Source organism: Cynocephalus volans, chromosome 7 (assembly GCF_027409185.1).
Source record: "Cynocephalus volans isolate mCynVol1 chromosome 7, mCynVol1.pri, whole genome shotgun sequence".
NCBI lineage: Eukaryota > Metazoa > Chordata > Mammalia > Dermoptera > Cynocephalidae > Cynocephalus > Cynocephalus volans.
This window is the reverse complement of record NC_084466.1, coordinates 143257024-143281546: the sequence shown is the minus strand read 5'-3', so window position 1 is coordinate 143281546 and position 24523 is coordinate 143257024. Positions and strand designations below refer to the sequence as shown.

Sequence of the window (24523 nt, the reverse complement as noted above, 5' to 3'; positions counted from 1 at the left end):
TTAACTGGATGTCATCTGCCGGCCTTGATTTTATGCACAAGCAGTAGGATGCATTTTCCTGTGCAACAATCCTGCTTTGAGTTGCATTAGGTTTGTCATTATTCTCTCATTTTCCCCCTTGCACTTGTAACATTTCATCTCTTCCTGCCTTATTTTTTGTGAGCCACGGTGCACCCACATTATGGTTTATACATGATCTCGCTCCCTTTGAAGCCGGCAGATTTCAGAGCCCGCTCTCGTCAGGAGAAGAGCCTTGCACCAATTTAGCAGGCTGAGGGCCCGGAGCTCCAACATCTCAATCTAAAGGGGGTCACAGGGTGGCACAAGTGAGTGTCAGCAAGAGCTGTTTAATTGCCAATCTAGGCTTCTCCATGGTGTTTAAAGTATAATGACCCATCACTTAATTCTGAGAAGTCCTGGCCCCGCTGCTGAATAGAATGAATATCAAAGGCTGTTCTGGAACAGGGCAAGCTGCCTACATTTGCTATAACTGCCATAAGTATAATAGACCTATACTTCTGTCGCCCCATTACCACAATAATGTATTTAATTTGCTGTATACGCTTTTTAACTAGCTACCTTTCATACGGTCTACCTGGGGAATCGGCCGCCTCTCCCTGCACCGCGCCCCTAACCTTTCTTCCCACCGTTCACTTCCTTTCCCCCACCCCCCTGCCCACCTATAAATCATCGACTAACCTCCTAATGATAATTCAATCGATAAGCTTAACCCCAATCCCTGTCCTACGATTACTTCACCGCTTTTAACCTCTGGAATGTACCGAATAAACAAACACAAAAAATGATCAGGTGCAATATGTAAATGCAGGGACAGAGGGAGGGTGCACTGTGGATTACAAGCTATTCAGAAGTAGCTCTCCTCCTGGGAGACTCCCTATGCATTCCCATGCTTTGCGAGGTTGTGATGACGTTATTTAATGAGTGTAACCTTCCTCTTCTCAATAGACCAAAGAACACACAAGCATTTTCCAGCCTAACTAATCTGGGTGTGGATTTTGAAATTTAGATGACATATCACACGTGAGATGTGGATCTTTATGATTATATGATATCATGGCATAATTATAAATGCTAGATATGCTACAGTTTGTTTTCCTTAACGAATGTGATTCTTACTCTCTCCCCACCAAAATCACTGTTTTGTAAGTAAGAAAAGAAGCATCTTGGCCTGTCTCTCCAACCCTTTCTCTGGTCTTGGCTGCCCATGTTGGCCACAGAGATGGGGAGAACAGGCTGGGGACAGCATCCTTGCCATGTAATGCATGCTAATTTAATTATGCACCATCATCAAAATGGATTAGTTGTTTCAGCCCATCAGGAAAGTCTAAACCTCCACCGATTTAATTAACTTGACTGAAAATCAGATGAACAGAAAATAAAACTATCATTAGGGGCAATTAGTGACTACTTAAACATACTGCTGCCAACCAGTTTGTAAATAAACTAGCAGTCACTGAAAAATTAGCCAGAATTAATTAGAGGAAGGAAAAGGAAAACATGAGGATATGTGTGTATGTTGTATATATGCTTAAATATAAATACATATAAATTTATACACACATTTTTTAAAAAACTTTTAAAGATTTACAGTTGCACAGGCCAGTATGGTAGCCACCAGGCATATGTGGCTACTGAGCACTTGAAATGTGGCCAGTACAAACTGAGATATGCTGTTAAGTGTAAGACACACAACACACTGCAAAAACCGTGTACTTTGAAAAAGAATGTAAAATCTCATTAATAGTTGTTGTACAGTGATACGTACCATGGTGAAATGATATTTTGGCTATATAGGGTTGAATAAAATACATCATTAATAATAATTTCACCTTTCTTTTTAAAAAACCTTTTTTAAAATGTGGCTACTAGAAAATTTAACATTCCCTATGTGGTTCGCATTATATTTCTACTGGACATTGCTACTTTAGAGGGGGAAGAGGGTGCTTTCTTGTTGACACTGAATCAGTTTGAACTTTGAAAAGACCAATAATCTTCTCCCAAACTCTCTGTATAAAAATAAAATTACCTTCACCCCCTTTTTTCTTACTCAGTATAGGACAACAGAGAAATGACACCTTCAAAACCTCTCATGTCCTAACTGCTTCCTCCTGCCTCCTTAATTTCTTAAGTACACTGCTCAACTGACTGACTCAAAAATTTGACCTAGGAAGACATCACTTACCTTGGAAGTTCAGGACAATTTTTCAGTATTTATTAGGAATAAAGCCTAATGCCACATCAGCTCCACACTATTAGAATTACACATAACTGCAGTCCCCCGGGTAGCCTGGTAGCCACCTAGAGAACTTTCTGAGAAGTCACCCATGGCCTTGGTTAAAGGCCCTGATTCTTGGAACTCACCTGGACATGGAAGCGTTGACAGTCAGAGCTGTGGGGTAAGGGTGTCTGAATCCTCCTGTTGTGATTGGGTACACTGGTTGACCCTGCCTACAAAGAAGGGGTACAAAGTGAGAGACTCGAAATGAGGGTGGGGGTGGGGACAAGAAAAAGAGGAAAAGGGAAAAGTTCTCACTGCAAAGTAAGCTTTATTCTCATTTGATCAGAACAAAAATCTTGGGGATTGTACAGGAAGGATCAAAGGGAAGAAACACAGAACAATTTGAATGCCATAAATCTGATAGGAATGGCTAATTAAATTTTATAACCTCTGCTTATGTCAATAGAGACCCTCTCCCCAAGCTGAAACTAGGTGTTTTGTTGTAATAATTAAAGGCGAAGTCTCGCTTGCTTTAATGGAGCCATCACACTAATTGAGGGCTACACATCCAAAGGAAAACAATAATGAATGTAAATTTATACCAAAATAAAGTACAGTGAATCAAAGGACTTCAGTTGCGCTTTGGGCCTCTTTCGGTATTTAGATCTCGGTGAGAAAACATTAAATTAACAGAGCTTAATTTGTAGCCTTTTGTCAAATTAACAAGTGTTGACAAGAGTTACCGGGGGGGAGAGTCCCCAAGAAGAATTGTGGGTAACCAATAGACAATCACACCTCATTACAATAATTAAAAAATACAGCAACATGCAAAATAGCATCCTCATGAAAGACACACAACTTTTTCTGACAGAGGGTTGTCTGAGTTGGCTATTCCTTTTTATCTAGACTTCAAATATCTCCCCATCATCTGAATGGGGCAAATGATGGAGAACTATTGGAGGAACGGCTCCATCTATTTAAGAAGAAATGGGTTACAAACTCATGTCTTGTCCACCCTCCCAAACAAAAATAAGGAGAAGACAAAGAAACAAACTACACCCAGGGTTGGTATTTGGAATAGCTACTACAGAACACAATCTGCTTTTTAAAAAACTGCATAGAACCTGTTCAACTAGAGAAATAAGGGTAGAATTGGGGCGTGAGCTATTCCAAAATTTTATCTTCTTTAATACTATGAAAGGCCCAAACTTGAGCGTTTCTTCAGGATTTATTTCATTTAACATTCAACACATTGTCCTGTGTTTTCAAAAGAGTAGAGATCACTGGTAAACATGGAAGAATATATACACAGAAACATACAATCACAAAACACACATTACATGCGTGCTCATGCACAAGTACAAACACACACACACACACACACACACACACACACACACACACACACACACACACACACACACACACACCCTTATGCTACACATTAAAGGCCTTTCTACTCTGGTTTCAAAACACTGGCACTGCCAGGGACTAGGGCTGACACTCAGGAAGGCCCCACATGCTAGAGTGAGGGGTACCAGCTGCCCCATATCCCACCGTTCATAGTTGGGGAAAGCATTCAACGTGCAAGCAATCTCAGAGAGATGCTGGTTAAATACCATGGAGCTTCTTAACAGTCAAAACTTTCCACTGTTGTCATCAACCTTGGGGGTGATGGTCGGGGGTACTGGGGTTGTAAGAGAGTAATCCCCATTCCCGCCCCTGGATCCAAAAATAGGTTGTGTCTGTTCCCAATCCATTGCCACCACATACGCAGCACCTGAAAGGAAGGACTTAACACAATGACACAACTCCAGTTTGGGTTGTCATTCGCAGAAGAGCTGTCATCAGCTTCACGGGGTAGGAGCTCCAGGAGCCTTCTGCAATTCCCAAAGTATACTCAGGGCACTTCTGTCCACAGAGCCTTTGGGGACCATGGGTTCAGAATGCTAAGTATCAATAACCTTTTTCCTATACACTGCATTGAGTGGATGCTGATCTGCCTGCATTCCTCCAGGACATCTCAGCAGCCACCCACCATGCCCTCCCACTGCCCAGCCCCAGCCCTGTCTCCTAACAGGCGCGGGTGCGCGCACGCGCGCGCGCACACACACACACACACACACACACACACACACACACAAAATAATAAGCATGCCCATATAACAAACAAAAAGAAAATTAAAAAATGGAACTCCTTACTGTGGTACTAACCATCCTAGCGGATGGGGGATTTGTCCTACGGTGCCAGGAGACAGTGGGTAATACGGAGATATATCTGGAGGGTGTGGAGGCCGTGGGATTCCTGAGAGAAGAAGCAGCATTTTAGGTCAAAGGAGGGAGAGAAGCCAAGGAGCAACTGCTGGGGGTAAGAATGAGGAAAAATGGAAGAGAGACATCTCTTCTGGAATCTTAGCACGAGGTTCCTTCTGGATTATGAATGCAATAACTGTTAGCAGGTTTCGTCTCATTTCCCTTCAGCCTTAGTTTGAAAAATTAGTTTACCTCATTCTAGACAGCTTGGTACACTGGGTAGGCTTGGACAGACTCAGAAAATACCACCTTGGGTACTTCTGCGTTATGTGATTGGTGTGATCATTTGAAGTTTAAAAAGAAAAGAACACAACATTTAAAGGACTTGGCTCACAGTAGGTGATCAGGTCCGGTGATATGAATTCCCTTTCCCTAAGCAACTTGTCGCTTTGCCCCTTTTCATTCTAATGACTTACCTGCAGCAGAGTTACTCCTCTGGTTTCTAACACACTTTTTGAGCTGTGTGCCTTTGAAAGGTTACCATTTCCTTCTCTCAAGGCAACTCTTCTAAATGTCTCCACCTCCACTTAGAAGATGAGCTGGAGAAACTGCCCAAATGCCACTTGACATCTTATCCAAGGCAGAATGAGAACTGAACAGACAGGAGATGTGGAGGACTGGTAAACTCAATGCTGGAGTCTCTTTCACTAGAGGACAGAGCCACCTGTGGGAATCAGCCCCATCTGCTGATGGGGTACCCCAATTATCACAGGGGCAAGAGCCTTCACCAGGCGCACACACACGAGTGAATTCTGAAGGCATGCACCATCGCACACCTCCTAATTCCACAGGAGCACACCCTGCAGTTGACTCTTAGAAAGCAAGAGTGCTGGGAGCAATTTTGACTAAGAGGAAATGATCCACGCACTTGATGTGGGAAGCAAAATGCACAAAACCACAGAATTAAAACAAGAGTATTGAATGGAACGAGCTGCGTGTTCGTGGATGAAAACTATTTCATTTTTTAAAAATTCATTCAGGAAGCTTTTAATCTGTAAATTAAGTCTCCCTGGGTGACATTTTCACGCAGCCATTGGTTTCTCTCTATTACAAAAACCAAACAGGATCAGCTGGGCTTGGACCCTACACTGAGCCATTCGCACACTTGAAAGAATGTTCGCAGAGAAAAAGTAAACAGTCCACAGACGTTAATCATATGTTTTACGATAACCATTTAAAAGCTATTCCCTGTACTACCATTATTTAAATGAGACGCTGACACTGCCATCCACTTGCAGGGCCCGCGGCCTGCTGGTGGCCTCCTCCAGCCATCCGAGCGCCAGGCTGGGTCCACACTAGCACAAAGGGGGCTTAGAGGCCAGGACAACCCAGCAAATGTGTGGCTTCATTCAGGGGCAGCGAAGGCCGCCGAACCAGGTAGCTTCCCTCAGCCAGACTCCAACTCTCTTTGACAGAGAGACATAGAGCAGCCATTTGTAACCTATCCTTCCATTAACTAGCTGGAGAGAGGGACTCGTAGCCAGCACACCGCCCAGCCTGAAAGCCACAACCTGGCCGTAGCTGTTCTCCCAAGACCACCCCACCATGAGCCGTGGTGGCCTGTCTGTTTTAGATCTTGTTGGAGGTGGGGACACAAGGAACCCTGCCTTCTCTCCCTCTCCCCTTTGGGAAAAAAAAGCAGTCAATGAACAAGTGTGACAGAGAGAGAAGACAGTATAAAGGCTGATGGATAATGTGGCGCCTTCTGCCTGAGAACCCTACTGGTTGTTCCATGACGAAATGGGGACACCTATCTGGGCTTCTGTATTCACATCTGTAAAATGGACTTGACAATACCCAGGCTATTGTAGGAGAGAAGAACCCAAATAAATCAGCAAAGATAATTTGAAACCCAGTGATGCGGTCTCGAGGCAGCACCAACAAGCCAATGTCAAGTCACTGGAGTCCCTTAGCCACCAAGGGAACCAATCAAGGCTTATGGGAGCCATGCTGTTAGGTCTCTTATCCTCCCAAGAAGGCAAGAAGGAGCCCATGAGAGTCTCCAATATGATTATTGCTTCCAAGTCTGTTTGAGGCTCTTGGAGTTATAAATAAGCCACTCTTGAAAAATACTGAGGCACTCATAGCCAGGTTCCCATGACAGCCCCTTCAGGGGTCCCAGGAGCTCTAAAGAGATCTTTAGCACTACAAATAGACTTCTCCAAAAGGGAGAGGAAAATCACTCCCTCACCAGGCCGGGCTTCCCCAAAGAGCTTCCCTTTCAACACCCAGAAGAGGAAAAGGAGCCCCTCCACTACTGTTCCCACCCATACCCCGTCCCCGGGCTTCCCACGGAGGCCTGGGCAGGGCCTCGGGGGCCCCAGGACCAGCGCTCTGCCTTGGCGCCAAGCCCACGGCCTACCTGTTTTGGGGTCTACGTCGGCTGGTAAGTGTGGAGGTGGGTTTCCCGGGGTGAAGTGTTCGTTGCTGTAGGTGATGAGAGGCGTGAGGGGGTGGACATGGTGAGGGTGCTGCACCACTGGCACTTTGTTCGACTGTGAGGAGGAGGAGAACAGAGAGAGACACCATCAAGCCACCTCCAGTGGCCCAAGACTTCAGAGCACGGCCGTGGGCTCCCCTGACAACCCCCTCCCACCTTGATTTTGTAAGATGCATTCAATTCCACCGCCCCCGTCCCCATCGTTTAAAAATAACATAGTTGTACGACAGCTCTCTGGGTTGGTCTGCTCCAGTTTTCACCTCCCCACTGAGCCTGGCTTTTAAAACACTTTCGCCATCATCCCCCACCGTGGAGCCCAAGAGTTTGCACTTTTCCCACCGGCAGGTGAGTCGGAAGTGGGGACTTTAATCTCCCAGGCCTACTGCGTTCCTGCATGTGGGGAGGATCTCCCACCCCAGGACCCCATGGGAGGGACCTCTAGGAGGCAGGCACGCAGGCAGGCTGCACGGGGGAATGGCTAAGAGAACCTTCATTTACAAGAAACTCGGCAGGACCCAAATCCCCCTCACTCAGCCTCCTTATCCACCGCCCCCAGAGGCTCCTAACCCCTCCCTGCCCTTAGAAACAGCAGGCATGCCACAATCTTTTACAGACAGCACAGATAAAAAGTCCCACTCGTGGCTGAGGTGGGAGTGTGAACTTTACCAGAAAGCTCCAAACTGCCTGGCAAGCACCTGCATATTTTATGCAGATTACAGCAGCCCCGATTCATTAGGAAGTCATCAGGGAACACTAATAAACTAACTGGATGATGATGAATTGGGCTAATAAAAGGTATGCATTTTAGAAATGGGCAGTTCTAGAAAACAAAGTACAGGCACTTTTGTGTTTAGGAAGGGTGGATCTGTGGAGAGAAGCAAGGGGGAAAGCATTTTAAGTGTGTTTCTATTTGCCATGGCCTAGGCTTTCCCAAATTATTCTCTTCTCTTTCCCCTGCCCCACTCTCAGCCCCCTCCCCCGCACTATGCTGTGCTATAACTTAGCCCAGAAAGATCACAAAGAAAAAATTAAGCTGAAACAAGCGAACTACTGGGCCATTTACTGAGAGTAATCCAATTGCAAAAAACCCTATTCCCAATAGAGGATTTTCACTAAAATCCTACAACAGGGACATTTAACCAGATTAGGTACCAGCGTAGATAAAGAGGCTAGTATTAGATGATGAATGGATTAGAGTCAAGTTTCATTTCAGAACGTGTCTTCATTTCCTTTTATTACTTTTAGGAAGGCACAACTTGCATTAACATCAAGGAAAAGGAACTGCATTAAACGAAAAGAAGGAAGGGTCTAGTGCTGCCCACTAGCGCCTCTTGAGTTCAGGGACCACTGAGCAGTTAGTTTCTTTACGGTTTTTCTTCCTGTCATTTTTTTTTTTCTTTAAGTGGGCGAGGAAGGATATAAGAGCATTTCTTGCTACAGTTAATTATGGGAAAGGCACCTTTAAAAAGCGCTTCTAACTTTTTCATCAGTATGTTTGGAAAGAAAAATATGGCCATCCTAGATGCTCCAGAAAAAACTATAGGAAAAAAAGTCAATACTTCTGACAGCCTGGTTTACCGATTTTTATAACAACTGGACTCTTTCGGAGAAAAAGGCTAGCTAGTTGCCCATGGGAGCCTTGTGTTGTGAGTTACCATTTTGCAATCAAAGCAATTAAGCTAAAAGCCACCAAAGGAGAGGGAGTTTTGGAAACCAGTAACACCTCCTTAGAGCCAGCAGCCTTGAACGTCTGGGCAAGACGGAGCCAACAGGGGAAAGGAGGTGCCAGGGCCGCACCTTGCCCATGTGTACTGGGGTTTCCTTTAGGGGAACATTTCTGTTTAGGACAACCTGAGAAATAACCAACAAATAGGCTCCCACTGTGCTGGCGTGGAGAGGGAAAAGAGAAAAAGAGAGGGAGGGAGAGAAAGAGACGAACAGACATAGAAAGAGTAGAGACCATTGATTGGGAGGAAAGGAAAATGATTGTTGCTGCCTTCCAGAAGTTTTCTATTTGGTTGAAAAGATAGACACCCACCGACATGAAAGAAAGCAGACCAGTCCCAGGCAGTTTAAAGTAGTGTGGAAAAGCAGTGGGACCAACAGGAGAAGGGAAGATGTCACTTGGGGGTAGAAGGACCAAGCAAATGCCATGCGAGTGGGACCGCCATGAGCCATGGAAGGTAGAGAACATATCAGTCCATCATGGGAGTAGAAAGCCCTGACAACGGGCATCAAAACGAGCAGTTCTCAACCATGGCTGAGTCAAACGTCTCTTGGGTTGCTTAACACAAATTCAGATCCCCCATCAGGAAATGCCTCAGTAGGGACTCAATTCAGTAGGTCTGGACTCAAGACCCAGCATCTTGGGTCTGCCTGTTGAGCGCCATGGGTGGTTCTTCTGTTCAGCCAAGAGTCAGAATCTCAGACCCGAGAACCACATGGGCACAGACAGGCACAGAGGTTAAGAACATGAGTTCTAAGCTTATATCAAGTCCCAGGTCTTAGAAAACCCAAGGAAAGGAAGGGCTTAGCACAGAAACTAGCACCTGCTAAGCTGATTAGTGATTATGGTGATTTATTGTTAATGTTATTTTTTATTGTTAGAGAGAAGTTGCCTGATGACATGGTTCTGACTGCAGTACAGAAGCACAAATCTCACAGCTATTTTTCCAAGCACTCACAGGAAATGCAGGGGAAACTCTCTTTCTCTACTTGTACAGCAAAGGATGAAGTTCACTGGGTGTGGGATTTAAAAATTAATTCTCCCTCTTCTTAGATACGTGTATAAAGGCAATTCCAACAAAAGTTGGGGCCCTGTTCTGACTGCCAACACCCTGTATCATTTCACACACCTGAGCCTAGCCACGTAGTTTTTCCTGTTCAGTCAAAACTCTGTAACATGGGGGTACTGGGGGTAGAATGGGATTAGAAGTTTTAGGTGCTGCCTGGCTTTAGGGGAAAAAATGGGAGCCTTCCTAAAACATGGCCCTCCCTTCTGATCTTGACTGCATGCCAGGCAGGTCCCTATAAAAGTGCACCAACGCCTGTCTGTTGAAGTTGGCTGGTTCCCAAGCAAGAAGGGGAACTTTTCAGTCAAACCTACTAAAGCCAGGGTCTAATTGCTACCTTATCCAACTTGCCTATACCTGGATTCCTTCTATGATGGGAGGATTTTCTTCTTGCAAATGCCTATGTCCCTCCAGCCTCAGGACCCCACAGTCTTTTCTACATCACATTATACCCATTGCTGGGGTTGGGTATGCGCCTTCTTGGTCCCACTACACCTAAGTTCCTTAAGTACAAGGACTGTGTCTTCTAGAACTTTGTGTCCCCTGTAATGCCCCTCTGTGGAGTGGTGAGCACAATCTCCATAAACTGCAAAGGAACCACCAAATTGCGACTGTTAAGCATTACAACAGGATAAAGCCCATCAAAATTCATTTCAAGTAAATGGCTGTGCTCTTTAAATGTAGTCCACTAAGAATCATGGAACAGAGCTGGGCGCTCCTTCAGAAACCATCCGGTCCAAAATCCTTACAGACACCATCTCAGCTAAACAGTGGCTTTAAAACGGTTTGAGAGGCCACTGGCATCGCACACAGTGACCAAGAGTGAGGATTGTGAGTTCAAGGAAGACCCAGGTATAAATTCTACTCCACCCATCTGTCTGTGTGACCTCTTTTAGGACTTTGTTTCTGTCTCTGTACCTCATAGTGTTGCTATAAAAACTGAATGATATCACTTATGCAAAGTGCTTAGCACAGTGCCTGGCACATAGCTGAATGTGCAATCCAAAGCAGCTTTGAAAAATATATGCAGTCTATAGATATTAATGGTGATGAAATTAGCTACCCCTCTAGTCTCCTTTAATTAAATTACAGAGGGAAAAACACAGCCACAGATTTCACTCCTTATTTCAATGGTAAGAATGTTCCTTATGGGACAAGTGTGGGAATGATTTGTAGCCACCTTTCCGCAGGCACACACCCTTCTTTAAAATGCCCTACGTCATTAAAAAATACATTTTGATACCTCTTGTGAGAAAAAATTATCACTTAAATATGCCAATGAATAAGATCGCTACAGAGGAGCTGAAACTTAAAAAAAGATAAGTTGGAGATGACCTAGGTCCTTCCAGAATCAGGGTGAGGGACTTTAAGTAAGAGCGGATATAAGTGAAAAAATCCAAATAGAAAGATGTCCGTTAGACTTTCCCCTTCTCTTTTACAGCTCCCACTTCTTTAAAGAGGTCTTTAGGAATTGTGTTCAAAACTGTACCACCATAAGAAAATTCAGTTGTAAAAAGTAACTGTTGGGTAGGGAAATAGACAACCTTCCAGAAAAGCATCCATGGCAACTAAGTTAAAGCAAGAATCTATGCCAGGATTGTTGGTGAGTTAAATAGCCTGCAATATTTATTCCCTATCCCTTTTATCTTTTTATATAGAGTCCAATATTCAGGCAAACAACTGCAGCATAAACCCAGGTTCCTTTTAGAAACTAATGTAGTTATTGTCTTCTAAATATCTCTTCACAACTATGTGGGGTACAAAATCACTACCACCAGTCACAACCAATTAATGTTCAAGGTCGTACCGGTGATGGTCAAGGGAAGCTACGCTGTGAAGAGCCTACGTTACTGTATTTAACCCCTTGAGAATATGATGAAACTATGAATCTTTAAGCCACAAAAACAGCAAACATTCCTACAATATTCCACATAGTTCCTAAACTATTATGCCAAAGTTGCCCATCATCAGCACCTGAAACTTACCTGTGAAGCCCCTAAGAACCCCTTGTCTAAGTGATCTGAGGGTGGGACAAGGACTGACCAACTGCTACACCTGGAGCATTATAAGCAACACCAGCACAGTTCAGAGCTGCCACCATTTAACGGAGCCTTGGTCACTACCAGCCTCTGTGCTGAGTGTGTGACATACTTTATTCTATTAACTCTTCACAGCAAACTTACGAAGTAGTCAGCATCTGTTATTAGTTCCACCCAGTAGAGGAAGACATTTTCCCCAGGTCACATGCCTTGGGACAGTGGCATTTCGAAGCCTTGAAGGCTCACCTGCCAGACCTTACCTCCCCACTCTCGTACTTGTAGCTACCTCAGTGACGTCTGCAGACACTCCCATTACTGGGATGGGGTTAATTGCCAAGTTGACGTGGTGAGATACACCCAATGGGATCAGCCTGGCCCAACCTTCCCAGCTGGACACAGATGCTTCAGGGCTCAGTGGGAATCAGTCCTCAAACTCCCACCTACCAGTCACTGCAGCCTAGACTGGTTTCAGCAAACAATGCTCCCAAACCCAAAATTAGGAACAGCTCAGGGCTCGCTGACTCAGCCAGGCATACCCTTTCCACAGTGCACTGAGTAATTTTAGCAGGGATTTTTTTTTTTTTTAACAGCATTTGGCTGATTATGGGACTGGGGCTGGGGGGAAGACATTTAATAGGATGTTTCTGCTTCTTAAATGCAAACATCAGGGCCCAGCAGGATTCTGATGATAAAAACACTATATGTGGTCCGTTCTGGGTCACAAGAAACTAAAAAAAAAAAAAAAAAAAAAAAAAAAAAGTCAGCTAAAAAACTAAGCCCATTAAATGAAGTAAACAATGTCTATTAAAAAGGAAACCAAATCCTCATAGGACCTTAAACCATTAGGGCTTTAAGCTTTCTACCTGGAGAAATTGCTATTTCCCAAAGCAAAGCCTGCCTCTGTTCTGTTCCATAAGCTCTAAGGGTTTTGAGCATTGAATAGTTAAATTATAAAGAAAGGTCCTTTAACAGCCCTCAAAGCACACAAAGCCTTTCCACCCGAAGTATTCATGGAACTACAGTGGGGGGAGTAGAAAGGGGGCTCCCCTGTGGCTGACCTCTGACCTTTCAAGAACCCTTAAGTATAGTGTTCTGCAACTTGGCCATGCCACCCTGATCGCCAAGTGCCCACACACCCTTCCAAACGCTGCTCATAATTTGGAACTTGGCAAGTGAAAGATTGATTAAGGCACTTCTGGATCCCTCTGCCAGCCCCCCTCTAACCCCGAGCCCTCAACCGTCTATGACTGTGGGCGACTTAAAGGCAATGAAAGCTTGCCATTCACCTCTGCAACCTATTAATCAGCAGACACTGAAAACAAATAGAGCCATTGCTAGCCCTGGTCTCTGCTCAGCTCTCCTCTTCAATACTCCCCTATTGCTCTCCCTTTCTGCAGATGAAAAATGGGGCCAGAAAGTGCCTTTAGGAGCCCAGCACAATGAAACAAAAGCAGCACAGAGGAGCATTTGTCAGCCTTTCCCCCTCCTCAGGGAAGATATGGAAGGTCTTCAAGTGGCCTTAAATTGCCAGCCCTCCCAGGGGCTGAAATCGGCATCAGGAAGGGACACTATTCACTCTGGGTCCACATAAAAATGGGTTTATAGTTCATCTCCATGCATTTTTTCCAGATGCTGTTTACCATGGCTGCACTGAGGCCAATGGCAACTAGTAAAATGTTAATAGATGCTTCACGTCACTGGAGCCGTAGAGAGCTAATGAAGAGGAGGGGTTGGGGATGAAATGAAGGAGGGGCTGTTTCTTATTCATCAACAACCCTTTGGTGACTCAACTAGTCCCATTTCATTTCAGGCTATGAACAAGAGGCTGGTAGAATGGTCAGCTAAGGTAACTCCTGGCCCAATGACCTATTACCCCAATAATCAGCAACTACTTCAGCGATGGAATGACCACCAGGAGACACACCCAGAGCAACCTGGACCCAGGCCTGCATGCTCGGCACATCCCAACTTATCAGAAGATCTCATTTTTGCATCCTGTGAACCTCTTCCATACACAGAGGTGGGACTTCCTCTCTTGGTTCCAAATGGGATTCTTCAGGACATTTTAACCTGTCTCTTGCCACTCCCAACCAGCCAGGACCCACTAAGAGCAGTGGCCAGGGTCCTTCCATAGTTGAATGTTTCTCCTTTCTGGCCTTATCCCCAGCTAATGGTGCAATGTTTCCCTAGACAGGACTTCTATTGATAGCTACAGCACTGCCTGTTGAAAATAATAAATAAAAGAGAGAAGGTTTCATGGGGTTTGAGTTTGAGTGGAGAAACGAGGTGATAAGAGAAAAGAGATCTGCCTGTGAGATGCAGAAGCGATACATCCACCCTGCAGCTAGGGCACAGAGCCTGCCTCACCTGGCTGGGCTGTGTGGACCATCCGGATCCACCAGACTGCACAGTTAGAGCTTCTATAACCCCCGAGAGCCTGACATGAAGGGTGCTGCTTATTTGTTTTGAAAATTATCAATGGCTGACTTTTTTTCCCCTCTCTCCCTCTTTGGAATCAAAAACATTTAGACAGCAAGAGGAGGAAGAGAGAAGATTCTCTTTCCCATCTGCAAAATTCTGCCAACTCATAGTTTCTCATGGACGCAGAACGGGCATTAAAATTCTTCTCGCAGTGAAATGATTGAACGGGGCAGGCAGGGAGAGGATAAATGTGCAGTCAGTTTTCATCCAAATTCTCACACACACGCATATACACGGAACTAACTCAAACCATCTTAAGTCCTTGGCCTTTGTGGTTTTTTTGGAGGGTTGGGGGAAGCGGGAGGAGGCTTCTATCCTATAACCACCCAGCTGGTAACACACCAAGCAGACTGCCAAGCATTGAGGGTCTAGAGGGCCAAATGCAGCTCTTCTTAATGACTTTTTCTTAATCCTCAAAAAGGAGGAGGGGAGGGGTGGGAGTGGGGGCTGGAGGTGTTGGGGTAGGAAGTGGGCACCAGAAGGGGAACATTTCAAACCTGGAAAATAAAGATGTGCTCCAGCTGCTTGGCTCTGTGAAAACCACGGCCAAGACCCGCCCCAGCAAAGTTGTGCGTTCACAGGCTCTTGAACAATTACTTCCAGTTAAGTTCATTAAACATAATTTATTTCCACTCATTCTCATTTATTTTCCAATAAAAAGAAAGCATCCCATTGTGCCTCCCCCAACTAACCTTTAAAACACTTGCGAGCTTACATCTTGGCCCACCCGGTCCAGGCTCGCCCCTGACCAGCAAGATTCCAGGGTTTTCTTCTTGCCTGCCTCCGTCCAGGAGCAGGCCATAACACCACCAAATTCTCAGCGTGGAGGTCAGTGAGGGGGTGTGACAGGCACAACGGGGACCTCTGTCCTAATCCCCCACCAGGTCTCAGAGATGAAGAACCAGCTACTTCACCCCTAAGTAATTTCCCAGGAATTTGCAACTTCCATCTTCCCGCCAAATGTATCTCTACTACTTGGGTCTTAAATGATCGGTGTTAGCATGATCAATCTTGTTAAGTGTCCGAATTTGCAGAGAATGTCTGGGAATGGGGTAAGAGGGTACAGCTGTTTCCAAGAGAGCAGATCTGCAACACAGAACCAGGAATAAATCTAACCTATTCAAAATGAAGAAATCCAAAAGCTCAGATCCAAAACAACTTTTAAAAAATAATAATGGTTTGCAGGCCAACACCATCCCCAAACACAACAACCCCAAATCCAAGGATTCCGAAATATAATGGAAAGGAAATCACCAATTTTGATTTAGAATAAATTTTAAGTGTGTAATGGTTATCACATCCTGGGGAGTTCAAGAAAGAGGTAGTGAACAAAACCTGATGCACCTAATTTATTTATAAGGAACAGCTGCATAACAATGTCTTTTGTTTTTCATGTATACCCTGTGTCTAACTTTCAAATCTTACATTGTATTTAAGACTCATGCTTGTTCCACAGAGTCTGATAAAAGCTCAAAAACAGCTATTTCCTGCAGAGATCAGGTAAATTTTCTCCCTAAAAAAGAGCAGGTAAACAGAGGAGAGAAATGAACGTTTTTCATTCACATGGCAAAAAAAAAACGCAAATACCCAAACCCTGGGATTCAGCAAGAATTCAGCAGAGACAGACTGAAAGGAAGAGCAACACAATTGCAGAACTACATTGTTCCGCTCTATTTTGCCTTGTTAGTGTCCCAAATATGGGCATTCTTGAAAAGGCATCCACAGCCTCAATAAAAGATACACCTGAAAATGCACACAGAGTTGCATGGGGCCCTCTGATAATAAGCTGATCAGCTGGAAGTTTAAAGTAACAAGGCAATGACCCAGGCAAAGTTCAATTTTTTAAAAAGTCCTCACATGTGTGCAAAAGTATGTAATCTGGAGGGCATGTCAGGATTTCATCACATTCCAAAATACTGCAGAGGGAAAGAATTCCATTACATAGCTCAGTCAGGCCCCCTATCATCCCCAAACCACAAAGGGGAGGTTTTCCTAAGAATACAAGGTTGCAGGCTCTATTGCTTCCAGAAAACGCCGATGTAGCAGCTTGTTGTGGTAATACAAAGATCACAATATCTGTATCATTGGAGTCAAGAATTTACCCTTCCAAAGCAACTCTCTTCTCACAAAAGACATCAAGAATGGAGGTTTACTCTCACCAAAGCAGCAGGACCGCTATCAAGTAACCAAGTAATTTGAGTAAACAAGGGTCTGGAACCTTCTGGGAATGCCCAAAATGGGAGACTGCACTGGGTATGAAATTTGCAGCAACACAACTTACACATTCTGCCACACCAGCTTGCACGCTCTTCCCCACAACTTGTGATAGTTTACACAATCTTAGATTGAACTAGAAAGTTGCACACAACTGCAAAGGAAAGCCAAGACCTACAGCAGTTGTCCCTTTACACTCAACTAAAGAACTATCAACCACTTTGTGTTTTAATACGATGTATAGTATTTAAAATTCATGGTTTTGAAAACATAAGGATCCTTACAGTCTATATATATTTCATTTCCTTTCCCCAAAAAATTAGATCCAGGAGCTGAAGGACCAGTGCAAATGTTTCTGTTTGGCCATTCAACAACCACAAAAATAATAAAAGGAATAATAAAGATAATTAAGGAATTGCCTCCAAATTCAAAAGAATGCCCGGACTGGTTGTGGCAAAAGATTTGACCCAGCAATTTAATGGAGTATAATGAATGTATCCTAAACCCAAAATGTGTACTGCAAAAGGGCCCTCTTCCTAATCATTAACAACACAATGAGCTGTCAACAGTTTCTTGCTCAGGTTTCCAAAACATATTTTATATTAAGTTTAGAAAATACAAACATCACACGCAACACCACATAGTCCTAAAAGGTCAACATCTAAATCTAGAGATTGAAAATAAATACAACTAAAGACAGAGCAACAGAAAGTTAGCATTAAATATGAAACCAAAATACACAGTTTACACAAGCCCTACTACTGTAAAAGCCTGATGGCTCAAAAAGGTTTCAAGCTTCAAAAGTAAGCTCCTCTAAGAGGCAACGTCATTTTTCCTTCTCTCTCTTCTCACGGAGCCCACCCTGGTGGGTGAAGAAAAAAATTATTCATTAGAAGAAATCCCAAACCCCACCACCCATCCCAGATTCCTGCTCACCCGTACTTGGGGAGCCGGGTCTGCATTGCCTGTATAGAACTGTGAAGATTGTGATGGAAGTCAGATTTTCTCTCCTCCCCATCTTTTTTTTTTTAACCCTTTCCCCCCCTCCCCCCAAAACTGCTGTGAAAAGTACTTAGAGAAAGGGCATAACTTGAATTGATCATTTATTCTCATTTTGTTTTTTTCTTTCCCACCAGCTGAATTTTTAAAAACAACAAAAAAAGACAGGTTTAATGATCATGACCATAATAAGCACAGACACGAACACACACACACACACATACACACACACACACACATACACACACACACCCCACTACTCACCCAGCAATTCAAATTGAGGTGCCAACCGCCCAACTGCTGGAAGAGAGAGACCCCGGAGGCCACTGTGCCTCCCTTACCACTCAAATCTTCCATTCCCACTAAAATTGTATCCCTAGGGTACATAACAGCTTTGGTTTTCCTTCTCTCCACCTCTAAAAAAACTTTCTCTGTACCTTCAAGATGGGACTGGGCCAGCTTTTTTTCCTCCTCCCTTACTGCTTTTCTCACTTTTCTTTTTCCTCCCAGCTTCCCCTCCCTTTATACCTTTCACTTAAAGAGCTGAAAAAAAGCATCTTAAAAGATCGAGATGGCTCCAGATTTCTGGCCTGGTACACTCAAAATGCTCAAAGTTCTCACTCATGTTGCCTACAATTATTTTGTCAATTCTTCCCCCTGCATACCCATCCCTAAAAAAAAATTTTTTTTAATAAAAATTTTTTAAAACACTAATAATCTAATCTAGTTCAGCTGGTTGCAGACTAAATGCGATTTTTTTTTTTTTTAAATTAAAAAACTCCTTCTAGTTTCTAATCTGAACCACTTCAGAATCCATGAAGGAAGGGGGAAGGCCCATTTTCCCAACCAGCTCAGGGCACCTAAGAAAAGTCCCCCTCCCTCACCCGTTACCTTGGGCAGCAGGGACAGAGCTGCCGCTAAGAGTAGCAAAGAAATTACGGTCGGCCATGAGGGAAAATGATCAACCGAGTGCAGGAGGCAGGCACTTTATCTGCAAGATTGTCAAATCCCTCAAAACAAATTTCTTAGGGAGAGCGCTGCGATGGGAGAGGGGGAGGGAGGAGGAAAGTATATTTTCTTGTCACAGTGACACGGAAGTGACACTTTGCAGGGCCTTGCCTGCCACGCGTACACACCCTCTCTTCCTTCCAGAGTAACACACTGTTCCTAAAAGATCTTCAACTGACCTCTCTGGAAGCAGAAGAAACTAAGCTTCCCGTGTTCGCTAGCATTCCGATAGTCAGAAGGCTAACTCGCTTTTTTGACGGTTGAGTCTTGTGAGCTGTCCCCAGAAAGCGGGGCGAGGCTGGTGGGAGGGGTGCAAAGGCTATCGCTGAATCCCACGGATCCGACTGACTTTTCCTGAGGCTCTTACAGGATGATCCAGGGCTGGGTGCATTTGTGTGGCTTAACTTAATTTGAGCTGAGGCCCTCAGACATCAGAGGCCTGAAACTGTCCTCTTTTACAGGAGGGAGGGGGGCGGTGTGTGGAAGGCTGGCAGCTCAAGGAGGGATTAAAGACAGGAAAAAGTTGTAGAGGACAAAACCCATCCAGCGCACCTTTCCGGTCCTTTCCCACCTCAAGTGTTAAATCGTTTCACCCTCTTCAAAAGCAAACACACAACTCCGATTTGCAGATTTGCACGCAGGTGAGAAAACACCCTGCTGCTGCTGCCACATGAGATTCTGGACCTGTCTTGCTGGAAAGCAAGACCAGTGGCAAGATTTGGTTTCTTCTGGCGGCAGGACACCTAACATAGAGGAGATGTTTTTAATTTACTGAACTGATTGCCCATCTGTTTATCTCCAAACCCACAGGATTGTTTTTCATGACGTAGGTCTTTAAGCGATCTGTTAATACACGGCTGCCCCCACCCCCATCAAACAAAAACAAGGGCTGGCAGGGCTTAAAGATAACAAAAAAGTAGGAATTCTTCATTTTCTTCTTTTTTTAAAAATACTGCTCCGTGACCCCTGTTTCTGGACTTATCTGGCCTTCCTGTGTAAGTGTCAGGCAGCAATCGTTAAGGCCCTTAATACCAAAACAAAACCCTGCCATTTCCCTTTACATGGCAATAACAAAAGCAATGAGCGTCCAGTTTGACAAGTAAAAAGCCCCAACCACACAGACCCCTAATTGCCTTCCCTCCCTCTATTCACGCGGACCACCACACTCCTGGCAGCTGCCTTTGTCGCACATGCAATTTCTTAAGTAAACTGCAAGTTCTCTGCCCGCTGATGGACAGCTCCCAATCACTGAGCCACAATAAGTTATAAAGTGCAGCAAACAGGACGGCAACTTTGGCCAGGATTTTATTTTCTGGCTTTCTCAAAAGACAAGGAAAGTGGAAACAGCAAGATGAGCCAACACATTCTAGACAGACCTCCTCCTCCTCAAAAAGAAAAGAGAAATCTCTTGAATTTCTTCAAACTGAAACCTCCTAAGAAACTCTTTCTGGGTATTTGCTATCCCATCGCAGTGTTCCCAGTGCGTCCCCAGAGCGCCCCAACTTGTCAGAAGGACACCCACGCGGAGAACATTTCCATAAAAATATCAAAAGGTGATGGAGTGCTGCAAAGTTCTGTGAGATTAAAAAAAAAACAAAAACAAACCCAGAAAACACTTCCCCAAATCGAAAACACCCGAGAGCGTCCCTTCCTTCTAGCATGAGGACGAGAAATCAAGGAAGGGAGCTGCCCACCACATCCCGCGGTCCTCTCAGCAACATCAGCAAAGTTTAGTGTAGTTCAGTTTAGTTTTTGTTTTTTGTTTTTTAAAAAGGGGATCAAGATGGGAGGCAGGGGAAGAATATATACATATGCACAGTAGAAAAATGCGGATTCTTTGCGAAAATACTTGGGAATGGGCAGGAGGGAAGCCAGGAGGGTGGAGCATTTGTGGCTTTAACTCGGTGGGTTAAAACAAACAACCCCCCTTCCCCAAGACATGCACTTCTAAGTTAGTAAAAATAAAGCATGTTTCTACTGTCACGGGCTAAAGTTTGGGATGAAAAGGTACTGTCAATTTCCTTTTTTCGTTTTTTGTTTTTTTTTTTAAAGGACGACCAAAAAAAAAAAATTTTTACTGCATCCACCGGGCACCTTACCAGTCAAAGTGCATCCATCTTAAAGTTGCTGCAAAGTGACAGCGACCAGGAGCATGCAAGGGCACTGGACAGGCGCGGCAGGGCAGGCTCGCGGGGAGGCGGCGGGCCGGCCACCGCACCACCGCCGGCCGGCCGGCGAGGGTCCCTTACCATCTAGAGCGGGTCGCGGCGCTGTCCTCCCCGCCGCCGGTTCGCGGGCATGCTGCCGCGCGCCCGATGGCCGCCGGGGCCCGCGCCGGCCGCGGGCTCCACTGGAGGGCAGCACCCGCCCTGCAGCCCAGCCGCGCACCCCAGCAGCGCCGCCAGACAACGGGCTCGCGCGCTTCCATTCACAGGACCGCCTCGCTGGGTAGGGAAGAGCACGACAACCGGGATCTCCCCCGATTCCACAACAACCCACCCCCCGAGAGAGGGAGGGGGCGTTAAAAAAAAAAAAAAAAAAGGCAGGGCTTTCTTAACTCCCCCCCCCCCCCCGCATTCAATCGAAAGAACAAAGCCTGATATTTTGTTTGCCGACTTGGCAAACATAAAGGCAATTGCAATAGTCCAAAGAAGTTCACCTAAGTTGGTGAAAGTCATGCTGTACAGTTCTCCAGTGAAATTCAGCTTTAATATCCATCGGATGCCATTCAGAGAAGGCAGGGGAGGAAACGAGCTGGATTTAGATAAAGTTGGAGGACCACTCCACTCCTAAGTTTTCTGCCAGCTGAAAGTACCCTCAAAATTCGTGACAACACCCAGAGCTTAATTATCTTGCGGGATTCTTTGGGGGGCATAGGAGAAATACAAAAAAAAAAAAAAGACCATTAAAAAAAAAAAACACCCATATGGAAAAGAATTCAGAACAATTTACTGTATAACATTTTAGGACTAACTTAAAAAAAAAAAAAAAAAAAACCCACCGAAACTTGTGGATGTGTTCCTTTAAAGCAAACGGTCCTAACACATATTAAACCACCGCTGCGCATCTTCTAAGCGTTGTAGGAAAAAATGACTATTGATCTTCAAATAGCGATAATTGAAAAGATCAAAAAGATTAAACAAAATCAAGAATGTGCTGACTTACCATGCTATGCTTTTTTTGTTGCAACTTTGTAGAAATTTCACTCAAAGAAACTGCATCAGAGGTGTCAAATTTTTTAGCGGACTGTGATCGTATTATTTCCGCAGCCCTGCCTTCCAATGCTTCAGAACTTTTTTCCCTTTCTCTTTTTTGTTTGTGGTACCTAGCTTTTTGCTATAGACTTTAAAAGCCTTCAGCTCAGCAAACCAGCACAAATTATCTTGCCACCTTGCGCAGCTCTGATGCTTTGGCCGCTAACTTTGGAAGGCCCTTTACTACTGCATCAAAATTAGCATTGTCAAAGCAGTTAATGAATATTAATATTGTATTTGTCATTGGAGCCGGCCCGTTGCTGAACTCCGAGTCATCCATCAGGGACAAGATTAAGAACACAATTATTTCTGACTGACAGGGACCAAATCTGCTAGAATTTTTTTTTTTTAAACAATTCGGGGGGAAAAAAACCCACAATATCATCATCTTAAGGTGTCTCCCAAGAGACTGGGAACCAGATTAATACGCTTTTAATGAAGTAGAGATCATTATGTATGAAGGCGAAAAAAAAAAGAAAAGATGTACTATTCAAGCTATTTAGTTATGGTGGCGGCTAGAAATTTTTTTTTAAATGCAGACGGCATATCTTTTTCGACAGCTGTCCAGATTTTATTCATACTGTTCTAAAGAAAAAAATGACTTTTTTTTTTTTTTCCTGAAATCTTTTCCTTTTTAAAAAAAGAACAGAGAACGAGCGATTCGTCCCATCTGGGATAATTTTCCATGTCTTCACTCTTACTGTAGCAGCTCAGGAAAGACAGCACGGTAAATAATTCCTACACAAATTTGACAAGAAACACCTTTATCAACTCAGTGCCTTCCACCCTTATTCCCTAGATTCCAAGCACTGTCTCTCTCACTTTATTCAGGATGAACCATTACATTTACAGAAACTCTTAAGTTCCCTTTAACAGTGACATCCTTCTGTCATAAACACACAGGAAACAACACAACTCAACGAAAGCCTCTCATACATGCAGCAGATCCCGAATCGCCACTGAGAAAGAGTACCCGCTTCCGTCCTTAGGAGCCTAGGTTGTCTCATTGAGGGTGCCGCAAAGTTGAAATAGAAGTTTTGTCAGAAATTAAACTAACAGAAGCTTAATAAACTGAGCAATCAGCCCAGAAGCAGAAAACATTTGACGAGATTATTAAAACACAGAACTTTCTCTACAACATAGGCAGAAGACTAATGAAAAGGAATTAAGTTTAAAAACTTGCAGCTTACCTGGCATAACCAACTTATCTGAATTCACCCAAATCATCTCAACATCTGTTATCTATATGTCATGCAGAGTTACATCATGAATAACGATATTATACATATACACACACATAGATACACATGGCAATTTCTTAGACGTTTTAGGAATACCGTGCTTCACTGGCTTGCTCCATATAAATTGTCTTCAAGATGATATTTCCACCCCCCTTTTCGTATTTTAAATGTGGTAAAAGGGATAAAATGACAGATGTGATGGTTAATCTACCCAATGAATCGTGGGGGTCTAGGTAAAGCCGTAATGGCCACTGAGCTAATCTACAACACCCACTGACCATCCCACTGGCCTTCTAATACCATTATCAACCCTTAGATGAACATTCTAAATTAGAGTTTTGTTCGAAAAGGGTGTGAATCTGACCTTCGATGCTGGGAAGCCTGTGCTGTACATACAGATGGCAAAGTTCTTTAAAAAAAAATTTTTTTAAGGTTTCTACTTTCTCGTGATTTGCATCTTTGAACTCTGTATCTTTATACCCTCCGCTTTCACCAAAAAAAAAAAAAAAAAGACCATTCCCAAATCCCCTCCTGCTATAGCCACTGATGTCATCTCTACCACACAATCCATAATGTTTATCCCATAAGGACCCAAGCAAAACCACTGAAAATAAAGAAAACTCCCAAACACATCTACAAACATTCCACCTTGCCCCAACTTTTCTTCTTCTCTCTTTCAATTTACCAGTGCCTTTACCTATGGGTTTCTTTATGTCTAACAAGTCTAAAATGTATCCCTTTCTAAGTGGGGAGACGATGCAAAATCATGTCAGGGAATAGAGACAGAGTGCAATAAAACAATAAAGAATCCTATTTGTTTGCAGGCACATCAAGTTTTGCCATAAAGAAGAAATAATGGGCTAAGACTTCTCCTGAGGAGCTCCTTTTTTTTTTTTTAATGTAGCAAAGTGAACTTGTATCAAATTATTATTGCCTAGATATTATTCATTTAAGGGCATAGTCCTGATTCCACTTTTCAAAAAAGCAACATAATCCCCATGATGTAAGCATACACTCAAAGCTCCCATCAAAAACCACAAACAGATTTTGTACCTTTTTTTCCCCCACATCATCCCATAAAACATATAATGGTCCCTATACAGATGTAGCTCTTTATTTTAGAAAGGTGTGTGTGTGCATATCCCCAATCACCTGCTTATTTATACCAAACTCAGGTATCTGCAAGCACACATCCATGTGTATCCAACTTAAGATTTTTCAAGCATACACTCGATTCCAAATAACATGAGATGTCTAAATTAAGGACCCCTAGCTCTATCAATCCACAGCTTCCCCATCCTGGCCAGAGCCTGTCTTTTCAGAGCCTTGGATATATCCTTAATCTGCATCTTTGTGCGCTCTGTACCGAGTTGTTAATAGGCAGCTCTCTCTGCCTCTCTCTCGGCTTCCCCAGCACGACCGCATCAGCACTAGTATCAAATTAACTCTCCGACTTTGAAACTTATTGATCTGCTATTAAGACACCAGTGAACTTGATGAAAT

The 24523-nt window shown here is 44.0% G+C and overlaps 1 protein-coding gene across 6 annotated transcripts in view; it reads right to left on the bottom strand.

The window, feature by feature from the left end:
• TCF7L2 (transcription factor 7 like 2) overlaps positions 1-24523 on the bottom strand; it is a 188399-nt gene that overhangs the window by 16740 nt on the left and 147136 nt on the right. For all 6 annotated transcript variants that reach the window (XM_063102519.1, XM_063102520.1, XM_063102524.1 and 3 more), the window contains 3 exons: positions 6915-7047; positions 4442-4544; positions 2383-2469 (listed from right to left, as the gene is read on the bottom strand). In XM_063102519.1, coding sequence (XP_062958589.1) covers positions 2383-2469; positions 4442-4544; positions 6915-7047 — 323 coding nt within the window. The remainder of the gene's footprint in view (positions 1-2382; positions 2470-4441; positions 4545-6914; positions 7048-24523) is intronic.